At 54.6% G+C, this 25,239-nt stretch overlaps 1 protein-coding gene across 1 annotated transcript in view; it reads left to right on the forward strand.

The window, feature by feature from the left end:
* Positions 1–391: 391 nt before the first annotated feature.
* GRIP2 (glutamate receptor interacting protein 2) overlaps positions 392–25,239 on the forward strand; it is a 61,385-nt gene continuing 36,537 nt past the window's right edge. Inside the window, exons 1-16 of the mRNA XM_061197325.1 lie at positions 392–431; positions 8,385–8,465; positions 8,739–8,874; positions 9,725–9,870; positions 10,561–10,647; positions 11,173–11,248; positions 12,407–12,552; positions 13,410–13,557; positions 13,665–13,834; positions 15,955–16,080; positions 16,408–16,557; positions 18,947–19,133; positions 19,642–19,787; positions 20,525–20,605; positions 22,491–22,557; positions 22,656–22,801. Of these exons, the coding sequence (XP_061053308.1) occupies positions 392–431; positions 8,385–8,465; positions 8,739–8,874; positions 9,725–9,870; positions 10,561–10,647; positions 11,173–11,248; positions 12,407–12,552; positions 13,410–13,557; positions 13,665–13,834; positions 15,955–16,080; positions 16,408–16,557; positions 18,947–19,133; positions 19,642–19,787; positions 20,525–20,605; positions 22,491–22,557; positions 22,656–22,801 (1,933 nt within the window). The remainder of the gene's footprint in view (positions 432–8,384; positions 8,466–8,738; positions 8,875–9,724; positions 9,871–10,560; positions 10,648–11,172; positions 11,249–12,406; positions 12,553–13,409; positions 13,558–13,664; positions 13,835–15,954; positions 16,081–16,407; positions 16,558–18,946; positions 19,134–19,641; positions 19,788–20,524; positions 20,606–22,490; positions 22,558–22,655; positions 22,802–25,239) is intronic.

Below are 25,239 nucleotides of genomic sequence, written 5' to 3' on the forward strand. Positions count from 1 at the left end.
GGAATCTGCTACTTAAAAAAAGGGGAAAAAAAAGTTTGGAAGGCCCTGTTCCTCTTTTCCAGGTAGAAAAACTGAGTCTGGGCTGGGAGGCAATCGTTTACCAAAGACCCAGGGCGAGTTAGGGGCAGAGCTGGCCTCAGGGGTCTGTCTGCCTGGGGGCCCTGGGGGAGGCCTGCCATCTTCAAAGACCCCTGCCCAGACTCAGGCTGGGGGGGGGTGTTGAACCCCATCCAAGGATCAGCCGTGACAAGGGCCATGTCCCCTTTAAGCAGAGAGCCGCCCGCTGCAGTGGGTGGACTCTTGCCCAGCCAGTGGGAGCTCTGAGCTCCCCTCCCATAGCCCCTCCCTGGCTCCCAAGGGAGTCAGTGGCACCGGGGAGACAAGAGCAGACATGCTGTGTGGGCTCAGCCGGGAGACCCCTGGAGAGGCGGGTGAGTAACGGGGACCAGTAGGCAGAGTGGCGGGGCCGAACCCTCTGGAACTGCCACCCAGAGAGGGGCCTGGGATGGCGAAGCCTGGGACAGCCACTCCCAGACCCAGAGCTTGGAGGGAGGGCAGGCGTGGGACACCTGGCCAGTGGACAGGGGAGAGGGCTGTCTGTCTGACCGTGGCTGCGGGGACTGAGTCTGCTGGGCTGTCCTGCACGACACGGCCAGAGGGCAGCGCTCCTGCCTCAGGCGTGCCCCAGGGAGGCGCGTCCTGCCCCTGCGTGAGCTGTGGGCGCTGGCTCCCTGGTCAGGGTGCTCTGGGGGGAGCTCCTACATGGGCTCATGGCAGGAGGCAGAGGCCCCGGCCTGGTGCTGTCTGGTCGGTGAGCCTCAGGCTCTGGGAATGCAGAGGGGACAGGTGTTGCTCAGCTGCCACATTCCTGGGTGGGCCCAGGGCTGGGACCCTGGGAAGGGCTCTGGGGCAGGCTAGGTCACCCTTCACTCCGTGTCCTGGGCCGTCCCGTCAATGCCTTCCCATAGTCGATGTACTCCTGGTGTTACCTCCTTGCAGCAGCTCCAAGGGTATGGACTGTGGTCCCAGTGGACAGACAGATGGGGAAGCTGAGGCTCGGAGGGGCCAGTGGCTGACCAAGGCCCATGGTGGCTGAGCCGGGATTGGCCCCAGATGACTTTTATAGCAGAGCTCCCCCAACCATGCTTCCGAGGGCCCGTGAAGTTAGGCTCCCACCTCCCCGCCTGTCGCAAAGGGCAGAGACAGGGTTACCCCTAGGTCCCCAGATCATAATAATGTGATTAATAATAGTAGCTGACAGCTGTTGAGACCTTACTCTGTGCCAGGCTCTGTTCGGAGCTCTCTCTGTGCATTTTCTCATTTAATCCTCACACCACTGTGTATTCAGCACTGTTATTCTCCCCATTTTACAGTTGGGGAAACTGAGGCACAGAGGTGTTAAGTGACTTGTCCAAGGCTACAGCTAGAAGTAGCACAGCTGGGATTTGACCCCATGCGGTCTGCCCCTGCCCCTTCCTGGCGACTCCACTGCCCTCCTGGCTTGGGCACATCTGTCCTCTCAACGTCAGGCCCAGGAAGTGGGGTCACCTCGTCCTGCAGTGGTCAGAGCCACAAGGGCAACAGTGCCCTGGAGACCTCACCTGGGGCACCGCCAAGGAAGTGTCTTTGTCTTCCTCTTCCTCATGGTGCTGCCCCCTCTACCCAGGCTCAGGCCTCAGCATCGCCTGCCTAGACCTTAGCCCCAGTCTCCTCCCTGGCTTCCTGGCCCTCACCCCCCACCGCACCCCACCCCCTCCATGCTGCTGTAGGAGGGAGTTTGCTAAAAACTCAGGTTTGATCGCAGCTTCTTATCCTGGCATTCAAGGCCCTTCGTGATCTCCCTGGCTTTTTCTCTCTCTGATGACTTCCTTGACCCCCACCCTCACCCCTGTAGTCCCCACCCTAGTCTCCTCCCCAGGTCACAGAGCTTCATGATCACACCTGTCTCACTTGGTGTCAACACTGAGGCTTTTTTAAAGAAAAGTCTAAAGATGGAGCTTCAGGCACAGTGGGATCCAGGTGCTCAGCGTGATTAGGACTCCAGGTCTCTGCTTCTTTTCAGGCGAGCTTTATTTCCAGGCAGACTCCTCTCCTTGAGGCTCCCAGAGGGCCCCTAGTACCTTAGAGCTTATGGTCAGACAGCTTGATCCTCCTCAAGGAAAGAGAACCTGTTTCCAGTAGTTTCAGCAAACGTCCCCAACAGGTGGCCACTCCCTGCACCCTCCACATTTCACAGAGCAGGCTGAGACCCTGAGCAGTCAGGCCACATGCAGTGCTCCTCAGAGAGAGCCAGGCTGGGGCTTGGGGCCAGTGGGGCACAGTGCCCAGGGCCCTTTCTCCTCCCCGATGGACTCTGCCAGCACGAGTCCTTTCTCAGGCCCATGCCCTGGCCATGCTGTCTTGGTCCTGGGAGGCTTGTTCACCCTGCTAACCCTGAGCCCCTGCAGGAAGGGACGTGACCGGGGCTGGGGCGCACAGTAGGCTTGAAAGCAGATTTGGGCAGGAAACCCCCACGCCCCACAGTGTCCACTGTCCTCTGATTCCTGGCCACAAAGTGGTCTTTGTTCCCAGCTCCTGGGAAGGCTCAGACAGGGTGTGTGTGTGTCGGGGTGGGTGGGAGGGTACTTCTGCCATGGCCTGAGCTGCCCACTCCTCCGGGGGGCCCTCACCAGAACCACCTGGACCTTCTGGCAGGGCTGACCTCCTCAGGGCCATGGCTGTGGGAGAAACCCCAGTTCCCAGACCACGGAGGCCAAGGCCTCCAGACCCAGGGAGCCCTGGGTTTGCATCCTGTCTCTGCCTCTTCCTGATTCTACGACCTTGAACAACTCATTCCACTTCTTTGATCCCCATTCTCCTAATCTGTAAGTGGGAATTGAATTTCACATGATTTACTGAGAATTTACTGTGTGCCAGACTCTCCATGCCAAAAACAGCAGTGAACAGACAGGCAAAAAACCAGCCCCCCAGGGCTGACATGATAGTGGGAAGGGGCAGATAGGAAATAAGATCACTAAGTTAAAAGAAAAAAAAAAGTGAGGTCTGCTAGGTAAGGAAGGCGATGGGAAGTGCTGGAGGTGTTGGGAGTGCAGGTGTAAGTTCAAACAGGCCACTTGGGAAAGATGAGAAGGTGAAGATTCCACAGGTTCCTGAAGGAGGTGAGGAAGGGGGTTTTGTGGGTGTCTGGGAAGGAGCATTCTTGGCAGAGGGAACAGCCAGTTCAAAGGCCCTGAGGTGAGCTTGAGTCTGGTGTGTGGAACGGCGAGGAGACCAGCACACCGGAGTGGAGGCAGCCCAGGAAAGAGCATTAGGAGGTGAGGTCAGGGAGGCCCGGGGACTGTCAGTTGTGGGGAGAACGTTTGATATTATTCTCCGCCGGGTGAACTGAGTCTTCACTGCTCCGTTGGTGACCCAGTTTTGTGGGTTTGAGAGGGACGTGGGAGAGCACAGACCCAAAAGGCCACGGCCCTTCTGGAGCCTGCATCCCCACCCCACTGACGTTGGGGCCATCGTGGTCCCATGGAGGGGGGTGTCAGCCCAAGCGTGGGCTCAGGGCCCAGTGCCGGGAGCCCCGCACGCCTTGTGGAAGAGGGATTGCAGGGCTGGCAACCTCTCTGGTCGTGTCCAGCCTGTGGGTGCCCGAGTGCTAACATGGGCCTCCTGGGGGCCGGTGCTGCCTCCCTGGGTACCCCTCTTTTGGGGTCTGTTGCCCTTGTGTTTGGAGGGAGAGAGCAGAGCTGAGGATTAAGGATGTGGTCTGCTGGGGGCCAGAAAGACCAATTCCAGTCTGTCCTCTGCAGCTCCCCAGCTGAGTGGCCTGTCTGAGCTTCAGTCTCCTTGTCTGTAAAATGGGATTGTTAGTGAGCTCGCAGAAGAGTTAAACATGGCAGTGCTGGTCAAGTGCTTGGAGCAGGCCTGGCACTGGGCGGGCCAAGCCCCGGGCTCCTTTGTCAGTCTTTTTTTTTTTTCAGTCCTTGGCACCAAGTGAAGCAGGCGTCTGCTTTTTAAATCTATTGATATATTTCTTTTTGTTTCCCTTAAAAACGTGCATTGAACAGAACAAGGGTCACCCCGTGGCCGAGCCGATCTCTTCACGGCTTCTGGGGAGGCCTGTCTTCTACAGAAATCGGAGCTGTCACTCCGAGGTCAGCCTGCCACCGGCTTTGATGCCTCTCCATCCAGCTGTCTGACCCGGTCCAGCCCGCCATGGCCAGAGGGCGATCATTCAGTGGGTCAGGAGTGCCCAAAGGAGCCGGGACTGCTGCCAGGAGGGCCACAGGCATTACCCCTGAGTCCCCCCAGGACTGTCATGGGGTGGGGGGAGAAGGCAGGAGGGGGCCCATGGCTCCGCCACTTGGGAGCTATGTGACCCTAGGCAGTTCCCTTAACCTCTCTGTGCCTCAGTTTCCTCATCTGTAATGTGGGGATGATCATGACACCCACGACGTAAGATTATCATGAGGATAAAGTGGTAATAATTTAAAATTTCTTAGAATATGGCCTGGGTTCAAATCCTGCCCCTGCCCCTTACAATGGGAAGTCACCTAACCTGCCCGTGCCTCAGCTCCACCATCTGTAAAATGGAAATAACTATCATCCCACCTCAGAAGGTGATGGGGATACATGAGACAAAGCTTGTGAAGCACCTAGCACAGCACCGGCACTTAATCAGGAGGAGTTGTTACCATTACTAATGGGAAAATCTTTCTAACGAGGTGAGTAAAAGGGCCAGGGAGAGAACTTCCATGTGTCCTGGCTCTGTGTACCACATAACCTCGCTGATGCCTCCCACCAACCCATGAGGTGGGCACTAGCCCGCCCACTGTGCCGAGACTCAGAGAGGAGAAGTGACTTGTCCCAGATCCCTTAGCCGGTCGGCAGCAGATTTAGGATCCAAAGCCCATCCTTCCCTTTCCATCGAGCCAGAGATGCCTTCGGAGGTGGGGCCGACCCAGCCAGGATTGGCCGATCACTTGTAGGAGTGCAAGCAGCAATGGGCCGCTGTGTGCAGTTGTGGTTGGACCCAGGGGCGACTGGGGACCCCCTTCTCCCCAGCGGCACTCGGGCCGGCTGGCCCTGCTGCTGGCTTTCTGTCAAGCGGTTATTTTCTCTTCAGCCCAAGTTGAGCCTCCGGGCATTGGTTTTCCCAGCGGCCCCTCTCAGATGCTGAACGCTCCCTCCTGGAGGCCCGCAGAGCCAGGCATCAGTCACGCCCCCATCGACGGCCCTCCCCAGCCCCTGCTTCCCAAGCCCCTGTCCTGCTTAGGCAGGACCCTGACAAAGGCAGCCTGGCCAGGGGCTGACTTCCTTTTTCCCTTTCTCAAAGCTCAGTGGCTCCCTGGGGCTCCAGAGAAACAGAGGTAATGAAGGCAAATTAGCAATGCTTTCAGGAGAAATAAAATAAAAAAGAAACCCATCCACCCGGGCTGCAGCTTGGGGGCCGGGGACCAGGTGTACGGTCTGTGCTCAGCACGGCGTCTCTCCCTCCTGCTCCCCCGACTTGCCCAGCCTGAGTCTGCCGGATGGTCTGGCACTGCTGCGGAATGATTTTCCCTCTGAAGCGAGTTCTTACAGGACAGATTGACTGAAGGCAAAAGCTCATAATTGCCCATTGCTGGAAGGAGGAGACAGGAAAAAAACCACTCGGATAAAAATATCTCTGTTTTTTATGCACGTTTCCAGCTGAAAATTGGTGGGAAAGATGTTTTTGAAAAGCCTTCATCTCTAAGCATATAATTACCAGGTCCCAGAACAAAAAACAGAGCGGGAGCGAGCAGGCATGTTCTCCGAGGGAGGAGGACTGGGGTCCGAACCCTCCTGGGGTTTTCTATAAATAAAATAATTCCCCCAAATTCTCATGCCTGGGCTGGTTGGAGCCAGCGATAGGGGGAGACACCCCCATTTTACAGATAGAGAAACAGAGACTCAAGTCACACGGTTAACTAGTAATTCTGTCCTTGCCTTGGTTCTTGGTTTGAATGCTGCCTGTTTCCCCCTGACCTGAGGATGTTTGTGAGAGTGGGGCACTGTCCCCTCTGAACAAGCATCAGCAGACATTGTAACATTCCTTATGGGTGCCTTTCTGAATGTGGCAGGGGTCTTAGATATCCAGAAGCCCCTTATCTGGCCATCAGCTATCCTGAGCGGCCTCTACCGCCAAGAGAGGTCATCAAGTCCACACCCTAAAATGCACGTGCCTTCTCTACAGAAGAGTCTCTCAAGTCCTCGCTTATTGCCCACTGACTCTGCGCACAGTTGTACGAGTCTTGGTTTGCATTATCACACAGTCAGGCCTGTCCGACAGCTGAGCCCAAAGGCAGCAGACCCCACATCTCAGCTGTGCCAAGTGTGCCATCGCAGCCCAATTTGGCACCGTGTCATTCACTGGACCAAAATTTTAATATTGGGATGAGGAAGGGGCAGAGAGGTAGTGCTGAAGACACACCACAGAGACACCCCAGGAAATGGGTGTTCTGCTTCAGCAGCCAACATCCCGCACCCTCTACTTCAGAATCAGCATTAACCCACGGCTGTTCCCCTCCATTCTTTGGGATTCTACGGCTCTGAATTTGGCAAACTTGATTCTCTGCTTTCTTGTCCTTAGGAGATAATCTTCCCCCTCCCCCACCTCCAGACTCCTAAACTTGGAGCCAGCAAGCTTATCTCTGGTCTTCCCAGGATAGCCCGGGAGAGAAGGATTTTCCAGTGGCAGAGTCTAATTTGCATGGGATAAGACAGATTTTAATTCCAGAGTTGCTCACATGAAATACCAGAGATGTTCACTGTCGCACAGTTGATAGAACCCAGTCTTTTTGATTTTATTAGCTCAGAAACGCCTTGTTGAATCTAAATGAGGTGCGAATTAGGGAACCGTAATAGGAGGCATTATACTTAATGGGTGTTGCCTGAATCCGTGGCTGCGGATGTGAACACAGGGCCTGGGGGTGGAGGAGGTGAGCAAAGCTGCTGGGGGCCAATTCCCGGGGTCCTGGAAATGATTCGTTATTTCCCACCTTCTGGCAAAGCTAAGGCAGCCTATCCCCGGTCTGGAGAAGCCATTTCTCAATGGTTAGAGCTGCAGGTGGTGAAGGTTCTCAGGCTTCCTTGGACCCAGGTTGAGCTACAGCCTTGACCCCAAGCTGAACCTGACCCTGACCCAGCCTGAGCCCCACCCCTGACTCTAAAACAGTGATTCTCAATGAGGGGCAGGGCGGGGGTTGGGGGGACAGTACTGCTCCCCTAGGGCACATGTGGGTTGTCTAGAGTCATTTTTGGTGTGGTGACTGGGGTGGGATGCTATTGTCATCTAGTGGTTAGAGGACAGGGGTGCTGTTAAACATCGTACAGCATCCAGCAAAAAAAAATGTCAATAGTGCCGAGGTTGAGAAACCTGCTGTAGATTGTAGATTGTAGATTCCTGGTTCTGACTGAGCCCGGACCTTGGCCAGGCTGTGTCCTGATCTTGACCCAGGTTGACACCACCTCTGGCTGAACGCTAATCTGAGCCCCTCCCCACCTTGTGAAAAGGATATGGCTGGGATGGGATAAGAGGCTTCTGCCCCCCTGCTGGGGCTGATTTCCTCCCTAGCCCCTTCTCTCCCCCTCCTCTGAAGAGTGAGGAGGGGGACAGTCCTGTGAGTGAGGCCTTGCTGTGGCCTGGGGGCTGGGGAGGGAGTGGCCTGCCCAGAGCTGGTGAATGGTGAATGGGGGTGGGGGCAGAGCGGGGAGGGGGGCGGGGTGTAGGCTTGGGTGAGGCCTGAGACAGCAGCAGAAGCCTGGGGGTGTACAGGTGCCTGGAGGGGCAGGGGTGGCCCCAGAGGCAGCATGGGAGAGCCGGCCCGCTTGACCGTTTGCCAGTTGACCTTACCCATCTCAGTCCAGGTCTGAGAAGGGACTTGGAGAAGGAATGTGAAAAAAAGAACCTGGTCAAGGGAGCCTGGAGCATGGGGCAGGGTGGGCAGAGGCGCCTGGGGTCTGGTCCTGGCTATGGGCAGAGGCGCCTGGGGTCTGGTCCTGGCTATTTGCAGAGGCTGCCTTGGCCAAGGATTGTGTGACCTTGGGCACGAGTTGTCCCTCTCTGAGCCTCAGCTGCTTTCTGTATACGTGGAATGGTAGTTGTGGAGATGGTTAATCCCTGGACCGTCGCGAAGAGCCCAGTCTGTGGTGGGTGCTCCAAAGAGCGTTACTCAAGAGCACAGACAGAGTTGCCCTTGTGGGGAGATGCCATGAGGCTCCCCCAGCGGAGACTCAGGTGGAGCTGGTGGCAGGAAGGAACCCTTCTAACAGGCCACATCCACGAAGCAGAAGATTCCCAAGGCAGGAGGGCTTTGCCTGATGGAAATGACAGCGGAACTCAGGGCCTTTCCTCTCTTTCTCTCCTGCAGACGATGGGCCTTACTCCAAAGGAGGCAAGGACGCAGCAGGGGCTGATGTGGCTCTGGCGTGCCGCAGGCAGAGCATTCCAGGTAACCAGCCTCCTCTCCTTCCCCCTCTTTGTCCTGGAGCACAGAGAGCTCCAGGTGGGGGTCAGACAGCATCGGCTCTGCAGCTAACTCACTTTGTGACCTTAGACTAGTCACTTAACCTCTCTGATCCTCCTTTGTAAGAAGGACATGATTTCACCCAGTGTCATGCAGCCAAGGGTACTGAGGGGTCTTACCAAGTATTGACCTCACTTGTCCTGGAGCTGGGGGCCTAGAATTGCCCCACGCTGCCCACTCACCCCCATCTGTCAGCAGAAGAGTTCCGAGGGGTCACCATGGTGGAGCTGACCAAGAAGGAAGGCAGCACGCTGGGCCTGACCATCTCGGGTGGCACCGACAAGGATGGGAAGCCCAGGGTCTCCAACCTGAGGCCTGGGGGGCTCGCAGCCAGGTGAGAAGTGGGCTCAGTGGGGACAGCAGGAAGGGGGCCAGGGGGCAGTGGGGGAGGGTACTAGGGCCTTCGGCAGAGCAATCAGACAGCTGTTTCCTGGAGCACCTAAGAGCTTGGTGTCTGTGGAGGGAAGGCCCCCAGTGGAGGCTGGGATTCTAGGCCCCGGCTGCTTCTTTCCCTTTACACCAGAGCTGACTCAGCTCGGCCACAGCATCCCATGCTCACCGCTCTCGGGCCCTCCAGGCCTTTGCATATGCAGTTTCCTGTGCCTAGAAGGCCCGTTCCCTAGGCATCCTCCTGGCAGACTCCTATTCATCCCTCCACACTGCCTCTGGGAAGCCCCCAGCACCCCAGGCTGAGGCAGGCGTTCGGCTCTGCTGGCACAGCCCTGTGTGCCACTTCTGCACACACTGCCTGCACCTATTATTTTACCTCTGGGGCTCCCTTGGACCATGAGTTCCATGAAACCTAGGAGTTAGCCTCTCTATCACTGCCCCTCTGGGCCCAGGAAGAGCATTAAGGAATAGCAAAGGAGGTGATGATCTGGCCACTCTGTGGGCTGTCTGGGGCCGGTTAGAGCTATAACTATGAGGGTGACACCTCAGCAGGAGGGAAAGCAGGCAGACCAGCATCAGGGGAAAAGCTGGCCTGGGTGTCAGGCAGGTCTAGGTTAGAATCCCCAGTCTCCTAACTCACTCGCTGTCTGACCCTGGACATGTCTGACCTCTCTGAGCCTCAGCTTCCCCATCTGTAAAATGGGGATCCAGAGACCATAAGGATTCAGTGGGAGGGGTGATATGAAATGCCAGCACCTGTTACCACGCATGTGCTCTGGCCTCCTTTCTCCCAGGAGTGACCTGCTGAATGTGGGCGACTACATTCGGTCAGTGAATGGGATCCACTTAACCAGGCTCCGCCACGATGAGATCATCACTCTGCTCAAGAATGTGGGAGAGCGTGTGGTGCTGGAGGTGGAGTATGAGCTGCCCCCGCCCGGTGGGTGCCCTTGGACCGGGAACTTTCTCCACTGCCTTGGTCATGGGTGGACAAGGCTGCCTCCTTGCCAACACCTGGGTGGTGGGTGGGGATCATGCCAGCTGGGGTGGGCTGGACCTGGAGACTGGCCACAAACACCCATGCTGCACCTGGGGCCTTATCTACAACTGCAGTACGCTGTCACCAGGAGGTGGTAGGGACCTGCTTATAACCCCTTGTCATCCTGCATATTTAGTTTCCAGATGCTTCTCCTTTAGGAGGGAAGGTTTTGGGAATGTCGCTGAATAAATTGCTCCCCGCCCTCCCATGCTGCACAGAGTACAGTGGCCTAGGGTTTAGCTTAGCTCTGAATTTTCAAAGTTGGTCTGAAGTCTTGAAATTTGAGTAACTGTCTGGAATTCAGCTCTGGCCTAAGACTGCGAGCCATCGGCTCAAGCCTGAGTTCTGCCATTATCTCTGTGGGAGCATGGGCCTGCCCTTTCCCCTCTCTAAGTGGTGGACTGAGTGGGTTTTAGGGAAGAGGGTGCCTCTAAGCTTCACTTGTCCTACCCGTAAAATGGGGCAAGGGGAATTTACCCTTCCTGTAATGTCTTTGACTGGTCACCCAACTCTCCTGGAATGAGCTTTGGGGACATCTGCCAGCTTGGTGATGCAACTGAAGGACTCAAGGAGTCCTCCATTTCTCCCCAGCCCCTGAGAACAACCCAGGGATCGTTTCAAAGACAGTGGATGTCTCCCTCTACAAGGAGGGCAATAGCTTTGGCTTTGTCCTCAGAGGTCAGTGTAAGAGTCACCTTTGGGGTCAAGGGACGGGAAGGCTAATGCCAATTCTATGTATGTTCTATTTTGCTCTAATGAATTACATACGTGTATAATCTTCCTTCTGACTTTTAAGAACCATTAAAATCAAGTATTAAACGGAAAAATTGGCCAAGCAACCATTAAAATCAAGTATTAAACGGAAAAATTGGCCAAGCAACAAATGATTGGGGGGAGTGAGAGGGAAAAGTTGTAACAGAAAATGAAGTTTGGAGCTGCCTAGCAACCAGGGGAAAAAGGGAAATAGGATGAGGTCGCAGGAAAGGAAGCAAGCTGTTTAACAGAGAGAGGACTTTGGTCCTATTCCCTACTTTTTGTCCGAACTCTGGGTGGGATTTACGGTTGATATCTCATAGGAGAGACTATGAATAGCAAGGACAGGATCCTCAAGCAGATTTAATTAAGGAAGCCTGCTTAAGGTCTGGGTTGGGGCCTCCGGGCGCCAGGGAGGGAGTGGATACATGACTGTCGAATTCTGTCCAGGAGGTGCCCATGAAGACGGGCACAAGTCCCGGCCGCTCGTCCTGACCTACGTGCGGCCCGGCGGCCCTGCCGACAGGTGAGCCTGAGCCGGGATGAAGCTTACAGCCTCACCCTGCACTGCCCTCCCCCAGCTCCCCTAGGAAGAAGGCAGAAGGGACATCATACACATTCTCCAGATGAGCAAACTGAGGTCCAGACAGGGGACACCCCTGCCCAGAGTCGCTCAGCGGATTATTGGTGGAGCCAGCGCTAAACCCCAAATGAGAGCTACCCCCAAGCTCTTTCTTCCCCAAGGTCCTGCTGTCTCAGGGGGTAGGATGGGGATGGAGAGTGAGCTTTAGCCTCATGTTACCCCTTCCCTGGCCTTCATTTTCCTGTCTGTGGAGTGGGTCCAATAGTGCAGCCCCTACAAGCTGCTGTGAAGGAAGTGTGGGGCATGGTGACCGGCATCACTGTGGTCCTCTGTGATGCAGCTTCCCCAGTCCTGGCTGCGCTGCCAGCCTGGCCCTGCCTGAGCCCCACTCAGAAGCTCAGAAGCGCCAGGAGGAGAGGGTGTGGAGTAGGAACACACCCAGTTCCCAGCTCCTGACCCCATGACCTCCCAGCGGGAGATTCCTGGCCATTTTAAGAAACGCCTGGAATGGCCTTGTCAGAAATCTAAACCTGTCCTTGGGACGGGTCTGTGATGAGTTATTCATAGAACCTTCCAGAATAGCTTTGGCCACCTGTTTGGGCAGGCATTCCAGAGCTGGGATGTGACCCAAACCAAGGTGAACCCCCTCAGGCCTCTCCCCTGGGGCCCAGTGGAATTCCTTCCCAGGCGCGTTTCTCACCAGCCCAGAATCACTGGGGACCCTGGGCAGGGACCGCTGTGCTGGCAGCTTGAAGCCTCCAGACTGCCCCCTCCCCGATGCTGAGTGCCCCGGCAGGGCTGGGACCCTGTCGGGGCCCTGGTGGTGACCTCGAAGGGCATCCCCAGCTCAGACACTGGAGGGCTGAGCTGGGACTGAATTTATTAAGCACCTCTGGGAGGGGTCAGAGCTGACCTGACCCCCATCTTCAGTGCCCGCTTCAGTTATTCAGCTGCTTCCACATAACCTCCCTGGTTCTTTCACTCACATGTGCATTCCTTCCCTCATCCGCTCTGTCCCTTTCTCCTTCACCTGCTCCCTGCCCTCCCTCTGTTCTCTGGCTCGCGCTGGGCAAGGCTGACTGACTGGGCCCTACCCCGCAGGGAGGGCTCCTTGAAGGTGGGGGACAGGCTACTCAGCGTTGACGGGATCCTGCTGCATGGGGCCAGCCACGCCACTGCTCTGGCCACCCTGCGGCAGTGCAGCCACGAGGCACTCTTCCAGGTGGAGTATGATGTGGCCATTCCAGGTGAGTTGGGGGCCTAAGGGCTAGGGTTGGAGCAGGAAGAGGCCCAGGGATAGAGGGCAGAGGGTAGCGGGTACAGATCCTCACCACTGCAAAGGCTGTGTGACCTTGGCCCAGTCACAGCCTCTCTGAGCCTCTCTGGGTAGTAATACTCTGCCAGGCGTTGTTTGTTGCACTGGGGATCCACCTGAGAACAACACAGATGAGGTCTCCATTCGCATGGGGCTGACATTCTGGTGGGGAGAGATCGACAATAGATGGAATAAATCACATATAGAGTGTGTCAGATGATGATAAGTGTGTAAAAAAATCAGGGAGAGAGATGGGGAAGGCTGGGTGATGCCCTCTAATCTGCAGCCGTCCAGGTGAGAGAAAGGTGATGGTGGCTGGACCAGGGGCTGAGCGGGGGGATAGACGGGGTCAGATTCGGGAAATACAATGAAGGTCCACTGGCCTGGTTTGCTGATGTTTGGACATGGGGGTGGGGGTGAGAGTAGGAGGAGCTGGGTTTTGTTTTCCCGCCACTGGGTGGGTGAATGGGATGCCATTTTCTGGAAGGGGGAAGGCTCGTAGTAAAACCCACAGTTCCGTGTATTCAGTCGGCTCTCGAATAATATGCGAGCAAATTAGTATTGTCCAGCAAAGGCCTGGGCTCAGAGCCCCTGAGACCTGAATTCCTGCCCCTCATCTGCTTCTGAGTGGCTGTGTGACCTTGGACGAGGTCTTTGCCTCCACGCACCTCAGTTTTCTTGTCTATAAAGTGGGTGCAGTGATCCCTCCCTGGCAGTGAGGATTAAGTCGAGATGGAGGAAGGTGCTCAATATTTGCATCTCAAACTCTTCTTTCCTTCCACTTACCAGACACAGTGGCCAACGCTTCAGGGCCCTTGATAGTGGAAATAACCAAGACGCCAGGGTCCGCCTTGGGGATCTCGCTCACCACCGGCTCCCACCGGAACAAGCCAGTCATCACCATCGACCGCATCAAGCCAGCCAGTGTGGTGGACAGGTGGGCACCCACTGAGAGCTGCCACGGCGTGGGGGCTGCAGGGGGAGAGCCGCCCAGAGCTCTATCCGGCTGGACCAGCCTCCCCCTTTGCTCCCTGACCCGGCCAGGAGTGGGGCCCTGCATGCCGGAGACCGCATCCTGTCCATCGATGGCACCAGCACTGAACACTGCTCGCTGCTTGAGGCCACCAAGCTCCTGGCTGGTGTGTCGGAGAAAGTGCAGCTGGAGATCCTACCTGCGCCCCAGAGTCGGCGGCCCCTGAAGCCCTCAGAGGCAGGTGGGTCCCCTTGGCAGACCTCAGAGCTCAAACCTGAAGGCTAACGGACCAAAGCCCCGGGCAGGCTAAAATTTACTGGAACAAATGTCCATTCCCACAGGGAAGCTCGAACTGTCAAGTGCAGCAGCTAAGGGTGGGGAGGTGGGGCAGATAAACAACTTGGGTGTTTGATTTGACAGTTTGCTGGCATGGATGGCCCAAAAGCTAGTTCCATCACTGGTTACATTAATAGAAGTATAAGGGCTAGAACAAGGGAGGGGACAGTCCTTCTGTGCCCTGTGCTACTCAGAGTTTGGACCCTGGACTCAGCTCAGGGCCCTCGGCAGGTCCAGAGGAGGCAGCCAAGCAGTCAGGGAGGGCCTAGAGCCACCCCTGAGAGGAGTCGGGGGCTCCCAGCTTGGACCAGGGGCCTAGGCGCTGGGCAGTTCTAAGAGCAGAGAGAGCAGATGGTCTGGGGCTCCAGAGGGCGGAGTGGGGGCCTGGGGCAGGGGGGAGGGCGGTCGTAGGAAGGCAGCCTCCTGCTCAGGGCAGGCAAGTGCTTCCAGCAGCCTAACCCTTGGGTTTTGACTTCACATCCCAGCTTCGTCCCTAAGAGCTGGACAGGTGCTTTGCCTCTCTGAGCCTCAGCTGCCTCATCTGTAAATAGGCGTCAGGACCCCGAGTGCACAGGCTTGGTCAAGGTGGTCAGGCTGTGAATTCCAGCCCTTGGGGCACAGTGGGGGAGGGGGGCAAGGATGGAGTCTGCCTGCCCCACCCTTTGCAAGCCCAATCTTCCAGAAGAGAAAAATTCTGCAGATCAGATGTGTGGGGACCGGCATCTCTGGTCTCTGCCAGGGTCGGTAAGGATCCCGACAAGCCACAGCAGGGGCTGATAGAGGAGGCTTTGGGGCTTGAAGTACCGTCATCTGTTCCCCTACCCACTGCTGTGGTGCCTGGGCTTTCCATGGGTCATCTGGGTTCACCCACGTGACAAGTCTACAAGGTTGGCACAGAGGCGCTGAGGCTCCCAGCAGGGCAGGTCCTTCCGAGAGCACACAGCTGCTGACAGTCCCCCTGGCTCTCACGGAACAAGCCTCTGCTAAGCACCCAGCACTGCTGTAAGCACGTCACACGTGCTAACTCACTCTGATCTCCCAGCTTCCCTAGGAAGTAGCCACTGTCTTTGTCCCAGTTTACAGATATGACAGTGAGGCACAGGGGGGCTAAGTGGCTTGTCCCAGTCCCACAGCCGGTCAGTGATGGAGCCAGGATTGGACCCGGCTGCTGGTCCCAGAAGTGGCCCAGCCCCCAGGTGGGGTTGGGGGCACCAAACAGGGAGGCAGAGTCAATGGGCTGAGATCACCGGGACCTCACCCATCCCTCCAAGAACATGTTGCACCAGGCTGGACATCCCCCCCCGCAAGTCCTGCAGCAGAAGGAAGAACCAGTACAGAGCCTGGGGCAGCGGGGAGGAGGGGGAGGCTGGGGATGTGAGGGGGGGCAGGATCTGGTCGAGGGTCTGCGGGGTCCCCTGGGAAGCAGATGTTTAGCTGGAGTAAAGAGTTCGCTGGGGTTGAGGCCTGTGGAAGGTGGAGGGGAGGAAGCGGCAACAGCCTCAGACCACGATGCAGGTCCGGGCAGGCCTGGGCCAACCCAACAGGGACCCAGGTGGCCCCCGAGAGCCCAGCGTGGGGCAGAAATGCCAGGCCCTGGTGCCCTGCGTGCTCAGCCCCCGGCCCAGGCTGCAGCACTGCGGCAGACTCCGAAGGTGCTGCAGCTGGTCACCGTCTGCAAACTGCACTCCTCAGAGCTGACCGGTCAGTTCTTAAGCTCCAAAGCCAGTCAGCCTGGTTCACGTCCTGCTCCTCCAGCACCTCCCAGCTGTGGGCCTTGGTCTGGGCCAGCTTTCCCTCTCCTGTCCCTGCCTCTCGGGCTGAGCCCTGAGCACAGTGCCCGGCACACGGTGGGCATCCAGGACGTGTGGGCAAAATCTCGAATGCCTGGCCTGGCTCGGGAAACTCTGGATCTTCTGTTCCTGCTCTCCTCCCCTCATTGTGCGGACAGGAGCTCATCCTTCAGGGGTGTGGTGATCCAGACCTGCTCAGCCCCCAACGTCTGTCCCTCCTCTTTCTCCGCCACAGTGAAGGTGCAGAGGAGCGAGCAGCCACATCGCTGGGACCCCTGTGTGCCCTCCTGCCACAGCCCCCGGCCCGGCCACTGCAGGACACCCACCTGGGGCACCCCTGCCAGCCAGGACCAGAGCCGATGTAAAGTGCCCTCCCCGCTGTCACTCTCCCCTATTCCTAGGGAGGGGCTTGAGCCTGCTTTATAGGGAAGGAAGCCAAGACTCAGAGAAGTCAGGGGCCCTCGCAGCATCACCTGACACATTAGTGACGAGATGGGCCCCTGTCTGGCAGCTGGGTTTCACCAGGTCTGTGAAAACCCTGCAAGCTTTGAGGCCCAGAGTGGGAGAGACTGGCTCTCAGAGGTCACACAGCGAGCATGGTGGAGGGGGGAAGGCATCCCGTGTCTCCCTGAGGCAGGGTGGAGGGCTCTGCTGGGGCTCATGGTTCTGTGCTCTCATCTCCCCCCAGCCTTGTCCTCATCTCCCTTTTCCTCGCCGACCCTGAACCACGCCTTTCCCTGCACCAATCCCAGCACCCTTCCTCGCGGATCCCAGCCCATGAGCCCCCGGACCACAATGGGGCGGAGGAGGCAGCGAAGAAGAGAACACAAGAGCTCATGTAAGCCATGGTCTCTTCCCTCCCCTCTGGGCTGCCTCTGTGCCTGAGAGAGAGATTTGCCAAAGGGTATGAGGTGTTTGGGGCAGGGCCAGGGGTGGGTGGGGGGCATTAAATAGCATGCGTGGTACACCAGGCTGCTGTGGATGGTTGGGCAGGTTGTGCACTGCACAAGGGCACACCTGAGGGGTGACAGTTACTTTGTACACTTTGTCTTGTATTTTTATTATGAAAAATTCCCAGCAGGTGGTGGCAAAGTGTCTTGAGGAAAGGATGCCTTTTCAGATTTGCACGAAGGTCTCACAGTAACTCCATTTCATTTTTCTCTCCTTCAGCCCTCTGATCCATTCCAGGGTGTGGTTACTTTGTCTTTACCACCTCTCTGACATTTGTTAATTTTCCCTAAGAAAGAGACACACAGGCCTGAAACTAGCCATCCAGAATGTAGTAATTTTTAGTTTTATTAGATATATATTTCTACTTAACTTTTGCTTATAAACATTTCTCTTTATTTATGATCACTATATGTAGTTCCTTTTGAAATGAAGGTATTTAAGTATTTTTAAAAATGAATAAATGTAAAGACAAATAGTAATGAATGATAATGCAGGAAACATGTGGAAGTAGCAAAAGTCACAAGAGTGCCCAGAATTTTAAAATCTTTCCTGGGAAGAATCTTTCCTTTGTTGATGTTGAAAGTGTTCCCAGCCTCCTTCCATGTGAGTTGGGGAGGCCTCCAGAAAGAATGGAAGGTCAGACTGGGCCATTTAGGATTGAACCAGGTGAGGGAAGAGAGAAATATAAGTCATCTGGCACCTGAAAGGAGCTAAATATGGTTATAAGCTTCCTGGCAGCCAAGGTGAAAAGGGAAACAGAATTCAGAGTCAGATGAGAGATACAATACACCTTTACCAGCCACCTTTGTCACCCACTGAAGCAGGGGGTGTGTAGGTGAAAAGATTCAGAAGTGTCGTTCACAGGCAGGAGCTTATGGAGCCTGGGGACTCTTGGGACCCCTTACCTGTCTCCTTCCTTGATGATAACAATTAATTAGTTAAATAAAATTTTTTGAACACCTCCAATGTTCCAGGTACAATTTTTATCATTGAGGTGAAAAAATAATGAAATAGTGAAAAAAATCAATAGTGAAAAAAATAATGAATATAAATATAATAACACAATATACCCAACAATAAAGTGTTACATATATTGTAATGTATATATAATATATAATAGTATAAGAAAATAATATATAAAGACACAACAGTATAATTAATAGAATGAAATATAATAAGTTTTATTTAATAATTGATATCCTTATTGATATCCTTATCCATATTAATAATACAAATGTATTTTATATATGGAATGTAAAATAAAATATATTAAATAACATATCAAATAGTTAAACAGAGTTATCATATGACCCAAAAATTCCACTCTTAAGTAAATGCCCAAGAAAAATGAAAACATATGTCATGTTCACCCAAAAACATATTTACACATGTTTATACAGTGTTATTCATAATACCCAAAAGGTGGAAACAACCCAGATGTCCATCAATGGATGGATTAAAAAAATGTGGTATCATCATACAGTGAGATATTAGTCAGCTTCAAGAAGGAAGGGAATTTTGATATGTGCTACATGGATGAATCCTGAAAACATTATGCTGATTGAAAGAAACCAGACACAAAAGACCATGTATAGTATGATTCCATTGATATGAAATGTCCAGAATAGGCAACTCTAAAGACATTGAAAGTAGATTAGTGGTTGCTTAAGGCTGGAAGAGATGGGAGGATTTGGGTGATTAACTAAAGGAAACAGGGTTTCTTTGAGGGATTGAAAATGTCCCAAAATTGAGTGAGGGGATGGCTGTACAGCTTGAACATACTAAGTATTCAATATACTAAAAACAGAGTGTTGAATTGTACACTCTGTGGGTGTATACTGTGGTAGCCGAATGGTATCTCAATAAAGCTGTTACCAAAAATGGCATAATATATACTATCATATCTAATAGTAATATAATGTGATATTTGGTATATGATACAATAATAAAATAAGTTGAAATATAACATCACACAACATGACATGACATAATATCACCGACCCTCGGAGCCTCTGTTTTACAACACGGCCGTCCCGGGAGCTGTATTCCTTAATCCTTGCCACAGCTCTGCCAGGTGGGACTCATGATCCCATTGCTCAGGTGAGGAAACCAAGGCTCAGAATGGGCCTCGATTTGCCCCGCCCCACCCCGGGCCAGTCAGGCCTCCCGCTCACTCACCTCTCTGACTTCAGGTGTCTGGGCCGAGGGAGGATGGGCTTTGGCAGGAATGCGTCCCTGGGGCTGTGCCCTGAGCGCCATGCCTGCCTGCCCCGCAGTGTCGCTGGCCTCCAGCACCGTGGGGCCAGGCGGCCAGATTGTGCACACAGAGACCACCGAGGTCGTGCTCTGCGGAGACCCCCTCAGCGGCTTCGGTCTCCAGCTGCAGGGAGGCATCTTCGCCACCGAGACCCTGTCCTCCCCACCCCTCGTGCGTTTTATTGAGCCTGACAGCCCGGCGGAGAGGTGAGCCTACTGCCCCCAACAGACTGGGCCTACCACTCTCCAATTCGGGGGTGGGGGGCTTACGGGCAGCCAGGGAAACCAAGTCACACACCAAGCCTGGCTGCACAGTTGGATCTCATCAACTATCACGTCAACCCCATTACCAGCCCCATTTTGTAGATGAGGAATCTGAGGCTCAGAGAAGCTGATTCACCTGCCTAGGGTCACGCAACTCGAGTGACCCAGGACGTGAACCCCTGTGTGTCTGAAGTCAGAGTCCTCTATATACATCTCCTAAGGCATGGCATCATCCGCACTGGACAGACAGAGAAACTGAGGCCCAGCAAGGTCACACTTTAGCCAGAGTCCTGTGGTAAATTGCCTGAGGATCTACAGCTGGCACAGGGAGGAGCTGAGCGTTCCACCCCCGCCCGGGAGGTGGGGCCTAGGTTTGGGCCTGGCCCTGCTCCCGCGCAATGTTCCTGTCTCCCAATGGGGCCTCTTCTCTCTGCCGGGCTGCCCGGTTCAGGTGTGGGCTGCTGCAGGTAGGGGACCGCATCCTGGCCATCAGTGGCATTGCCACCGAGGACGGGACGATGGAGGAAGCCAACCAGCTGCTGCGGGACGCGGCGCTGGCCCACAAGGTCGTGCTGGAGGTGGAGTTTGACGTTGCCGGTGAGTGGGTGCCCCGAGCGTCCTCCTCTCCTTCGGGACCCTGTGCTCCCTCCTCTCACTACCCTGCTCCCCGCAACCTCCCGCCCTGCCCTGATCCTTCTCCCCGCATTTGCAATGTGTCCCCAGCACTAATGGTGGGAGAAAGGCACTGGCCAAGGTGGAAGGAATTGCACATGCCAGTGTGAGGGTTGATGAGGGTTTTTGCAGTGGAACAGGAGCTGGGGGGCGGGGTGGGGTGAGGGTTTATGCAAAGACCCCCAAACAACTCGGTTAGAATTCTGGTTCTGTGATTTGGACACTGTGTGACTTTGGACAGGACCCTTCCTCCCCCACCCTTAGTTCCCCCCAGTGTAAAATAGTGAACAGAATCCTCTATCACAAGCGGCGTTGTTCAGATTAGATGAGATAAAGCGTGTGAAAGCACCAGCTGAGGCCCGGCCCGTGAGAGGCGCCCAGTCAGTCCTTGCTGGATCCGAACGGATTGGGCTGGGCCATGGGGCCCCCGGCGGGGCGGCAGCCATAAAGTTTGGGTTCTTTTCCTGACTCTGCTCCGACCCGGTGGGTGCTTGTCTCTGACAAGTCACTGCACCGTGCCTCAGTTTCCTCATCTGTGCGTGCGAGAAGCAGGATGGGGTTGTTTGGGGTCCCTCCCCACTGGACCAGAATGCGTGTGGGGCAGGGACTCCCTGAGGCCCTTCCCTTGAGTCTCACGTGGGTGTGTGTCTGTTTGCACCCAGAGTCCGTCATCCCGAGCAGCGGCACCTTCCACGTGAAGCTGCCCAAGAGGCGTGGCGTGGAGCTGGGCATCACCATCAGCTGTGAGTCCCCTCCCCGCATGCTCTCTGCCTGCCCCGAGAAAACGCCCAGCACCTGGCGGGGAGGGAAGGCTCTGGGTGGGAGGGAGGGCTGGCTGACGTGGCTTCCCTCCACCGCAGTGCCCAGTTGTGTGTCCTTAGACAAGGCTTCTCAAGGCCTCGGTTTCCCATTCTGCACAATGGGAATCTCCTGGCCTTTTTAGTCTCCAGGGGTAGTGAAGTGGTTTGTAAGGCGCCAGACATACAGGCCAGGTTTAGTTTTCTGTTTGCCTCTGTGTTCCCAGGGCCCAGAAAAGGCCTAGAACACAGTAGGTGCTTAATTCATGTTTGTCAAAGGAATGAAAGTGAGGGACTGCAGAATGGAAAGAGAAAGGTAGAATACATAGCATGGGAACAGTCAGAACCCTCCCCAGCCTGCATCTCACTCAGGAAAAGCCGAAGTCCTCTGACTTCATCTCCTGCCGTCTCTGCATCACGCCCCAGAGGGGTAACTGTCCAAAAGGGCTGCTGCTGCAGCTCCTTCCTGCCCCGGACCCTGCAGTCAGTGGCGGTGGGAGTTTAAGCAATCGAGGGGGAGAAGCTTCTTCCAGCCCAGGAACCTCTGGGCAGGGCTGCCAGGTGCAGTTGCCCAGGTTGTACAGGACACAAGGTGCCCATTCAAGGTACACTTACGGTTTTTTTGTTTTGTTTTGTTTTGTTTTAAATTTATTTATTTATTTTATTTTATTTTTGGCTGTGTTGGGTCTTCGTTTCTGTGCGAGGGCTTTCTCTAGTTGCGGCGAGCGGGGGCCACTCTTAATCGCGGTGCGCGGACCTCTCACTATCGCGGCCTCTCTTGTTGCGGAGCACAGGCTCCAGACGCGCAGGCTCAGTAGTTGTGGCTCACGGGCCCAGTTGCTACGCGGCATGTGGGATCTTCCCAGACCAGGGCTCGAACCCGTGTCCCCTGCATTGGCAGGCAGATTCTCAACCACTGCGCCACCAGGGAAGCCCCACTTACAGTTTTGTAACATTTTCTCAACAGACTAATTAGAAGGGGCACCTTTGTCTCATTTGCAAAGATGCTGCATGGGCTAGAAGGACCACCTTACACCTGGTCACTCATGGAAAAACCCATTAGCCCAAATGGATTCTTTCTGCAGGAAAACTCAGCCACCCATTGTCTTAGATCATGCTCCCCGGGAAACAGCTTTTCACGCTGGGAGTTACCTGCAGGGGCCTTATTGAGGAGGGCTCTCAGGATCAACACCTGTGGGCGGAGGAGGCCTCAGGACCAGGCAAAGGGAGGAGCTGTGCTGCGATGTAGTCCCAGCAGAGGGCTCGGCCAATCCCACGGGGAGCTCTTTGCTGGGGAGGCCACGGGAGTTGTCCTGAGCTGAGGCTGGGAGCCATGCCTTGGCACCACTGTGTGAACCAGTCATTGGGTGCAGGCATTTTATTGGGTGAGACTGCTCCCTCAGCCAAAAGCCATTCCCCAGCAGGATCCTGCTGTGAGCCATGGCAGCCAGCATTCTCTGCAGCGGGGGAAGGAAGAATTCAATTGTTGAAGTCACCTAGTTCTGGGACCTGGCCCTGTGCCAGGTGCTGGGGGCACAGACACCAGCCAGACACAGCCCCTCAGGGAGCTCTGTTTGCTGGGAGGTGGGCTGAGCATGGGAGGTGTTGTCCCACTTTGTCTAGTTAATCTCTGATGTCCCCGTGAACTCTGTGGCCTCATCCCCATTTTACAGAGGGGAAATTGAGGCACAGAGAGGGGAGCTGATCGGCCCACAGTCACCCAGCCAGGGAGCTGTGGGAGCAGGGCGCGTGGCTCCAAGTCTACGCCCAGCTCCTGGGCCCCGCAAGGCTGAGGTGACCAAAGGTGGGCTTCATGGCTCCTTCCCTCCAGCGGCCAGCAGGAAGCGAGGGGAGCCCCTGGTCATCTCCGACATCAAGAAAGGCAGCGTGGCACACAGGTAGGGGAGCCCCTGGCAGGGCGGGGGGCTGGCCCATGAGGGTGGGCTCGGGGCCTGCATGTGCCAGGCTCCTTCCTGTCCCCACCCTGCTCCTGCAGGACTGGCACCCTCGAGCCGGGCGACAAGCTGCTGGCCATCGACAACATCCGTCTGGACAACTGCCCCATGGAGGACGCTGTACAAATCCTGCGCCAGTGTGAGGACCTGGTGAAGCTGAAGATCCGCAAGGACGAGGACAACTCCGGTGAGGGCTCCGACCGCTCCACCACCAGCCCCCGACCCTGCCCGCACGGACCAGACAGTGCCCAGTTGGCAGTCTGGGGCTCCCTGCGGCCAAGGAGGGAGCGTGGTGGGTGCCACCCAGGGGCTGCTGGTGGAGACCCCTTGAATGAAGATGCAGAGGGGTGGACGGCAGATTTCTCCCTAGCCCCGGGTCTGGGCTTCTCCATGGGCCCTTGCGAGGTTGGCTGGAGTTTGACGGCAGCTTGGATCCAACAAGCCCTGTGCAAAGCCGCTGTGGGCAAATGACTGGGTGGGATGATGAATGGGTGGGGGTGGGGGTGGGGCTGGGGGATATACCACTGCATGGGTGGCTGTGAGTAAGCCGAGGCTGCAAACTCAGACACATCTGAGGCTGGACAGCTGACAGGAGTGAGTGAATTGGGCTGAAGGTAAGAAAAATGACAACAGTTTGGGTAGACAGAAGGAAGGGGAGAGAATCTCTTGTTCAGAGGGGCAGCTGCCAGCTCCTACCCTGGGAAAGAGGATCACTTGTGGGCTGCTTTCAAATTTTTTAAAGAAAAACTGGAAATCTGGGGTCTTCTTATCCATATTATCATCACCACCATATCCTTGTTATTTTGTGTGGTGTGTGAAATCTTTATTATAAAATGCTGCTTCCACATTTCTGTTCTTTTTAGAATAGCTGTTTGGGTTTAAGGAGACATTTCTGGAAGCAGAAGATGGCCTCAGGTGGTGCCATCTGAAGTCCTGGCATGGGGGAATGGATGTGTTAATGCGGGGGGAATGGGCGAATTAATGACTGACAGAATGTTTGAACTAATTGCTGAGGAAATAGGTGTATTAATGGCATGAAAGAATGGGTGAACTAATGAATGAGAGAATGGGTGTATTAGTCGCAAAAGGAATGGATGATATAATGGCTGAGGGAAAGGGTGGAGTAAGGGCATGAGGGAATGGCTGAATTAATGGCTGAGGGAATGGGTGAATTAATGGCTGAGGTAATGGGTGAATTAATGGCAGAGGGAATAGCTGTATTAATGGCTGGAGGAATAGGTGTATGAGTGGCTGAGGGAATGCGTGTATTAGTGGCTGAGAGAGTAGATGAATTAGGCTGATGGAAAGGGTGTATTAATGGCATCAGGGAATGGTTGAACTAATGGTAGAGAAAATGGGTGTATTAATGGTTGAGGGAATGGGTAAATTAATGGCAGGAGGCAATGGGTGTATTAATGGCTGAGGAAGTAGATGAATTAATGGCTGAGAGAATGGGTGTATTAATGGATGAAGGAATGGATGGAATAATGGCTGAGAGGAGTGGTGAATTAATGGAGAGGGAATGGGTGAATTAATGGCTTAGGGAATGGGTGTATTAATGGCATGAACGAATGGGTGAATTAATGGCTTGAAGGCATGGGTGTATTAATGGCTGAGGGAATGGGTGAATTAATGTCTGAGGGAATCTTTGCATTAGAGCTGAGGGAAAGGGTGAATTAATGGCATGAGGGAATGGGTGATTACCGGCTAAGAGAATGAGTAAACTAAAGGCTGAGGGAATAGGTGTTTTAATGGCATGATGGAATGGATATATTATTGGTTGAGGCATTGGATATATTAATGAGTTCAGGAATGGATGAGTTAATGGCTGAGGGGAGTGGTGAATTAATGGAGACAGAATGGGTGAATTAAAGGCTGCAGGAATGTGTGTATTAGGGCTCAGGGGATGGGTAAATTAATGGCATGAGGAAATAGGTGAATAAATGGCTTAAGGAATGGGTGACATAATGGTCAAGGCAATGGCTCCATAATGGCATGAGGGAATGGATGAACTAATGGCTAAGAGAATGGGTTTTTTAGGCATGAGGGAATTGGTGTATTAATGGCAGAGGGAAGAGGTGAATTAATGGCGGAGTGAATGTGTAAAGTGATGACTGAGGGAATGAGTGTATTAATGGCTGAAGGAATAGGTGAGTTAATGACTCAGGGTATGGGTGAATTAATGGCTGAGGGATTGGCTGAATTAATGGTGGAGAGAACACCTGAATTAATGGCTCAGGGATTGTCTCAATTAATGGCTGAGGAAATGAGTGAATTAATGGGTGGGGTGTGGGAATGTATGTATTAGTGCCTGAGGGAATTGGTGTATCAAAGGCTGAGGGAATGGCTTAAATAATGGCTGAGGATTAGTGGCTGAAGGAAAGTGTGATTGAGTGCCTGAAGGAATGGGTGTATTAAGGGATGAGGCAATGGATAAACTAATGGCGCAGGGACCTGTGAACTAATGATTGAGATAACAGTGAACTAGTGGTTGAGCGAATGGGTTTATAAATGAGAAAGGGAATGGGTGTATTAATGTCATGAGGGCATGGGTGGACTAATTGCTAAGAGAATGGGTGTATTAGGCATTAGGGAATTGGTGTATTAATGGCTGCCGGAATAGGT

Source organism: Eubalaena glacialis, chromosome 7 (genome assembly GCF_028564815.1).
Source record: "Eubalaena glacialis isolate mEubGla1 chromosome 7, mEubGla1.1.hap2.+ XY, whole genome shotgun sequence".
Classification (NCBI taxonomy): Eukaryota; Metazoa; Chordata; class Mammalia; order Artiodactyla; family Balaenidae; genus Eubalaena; species Eubalaena glacialis.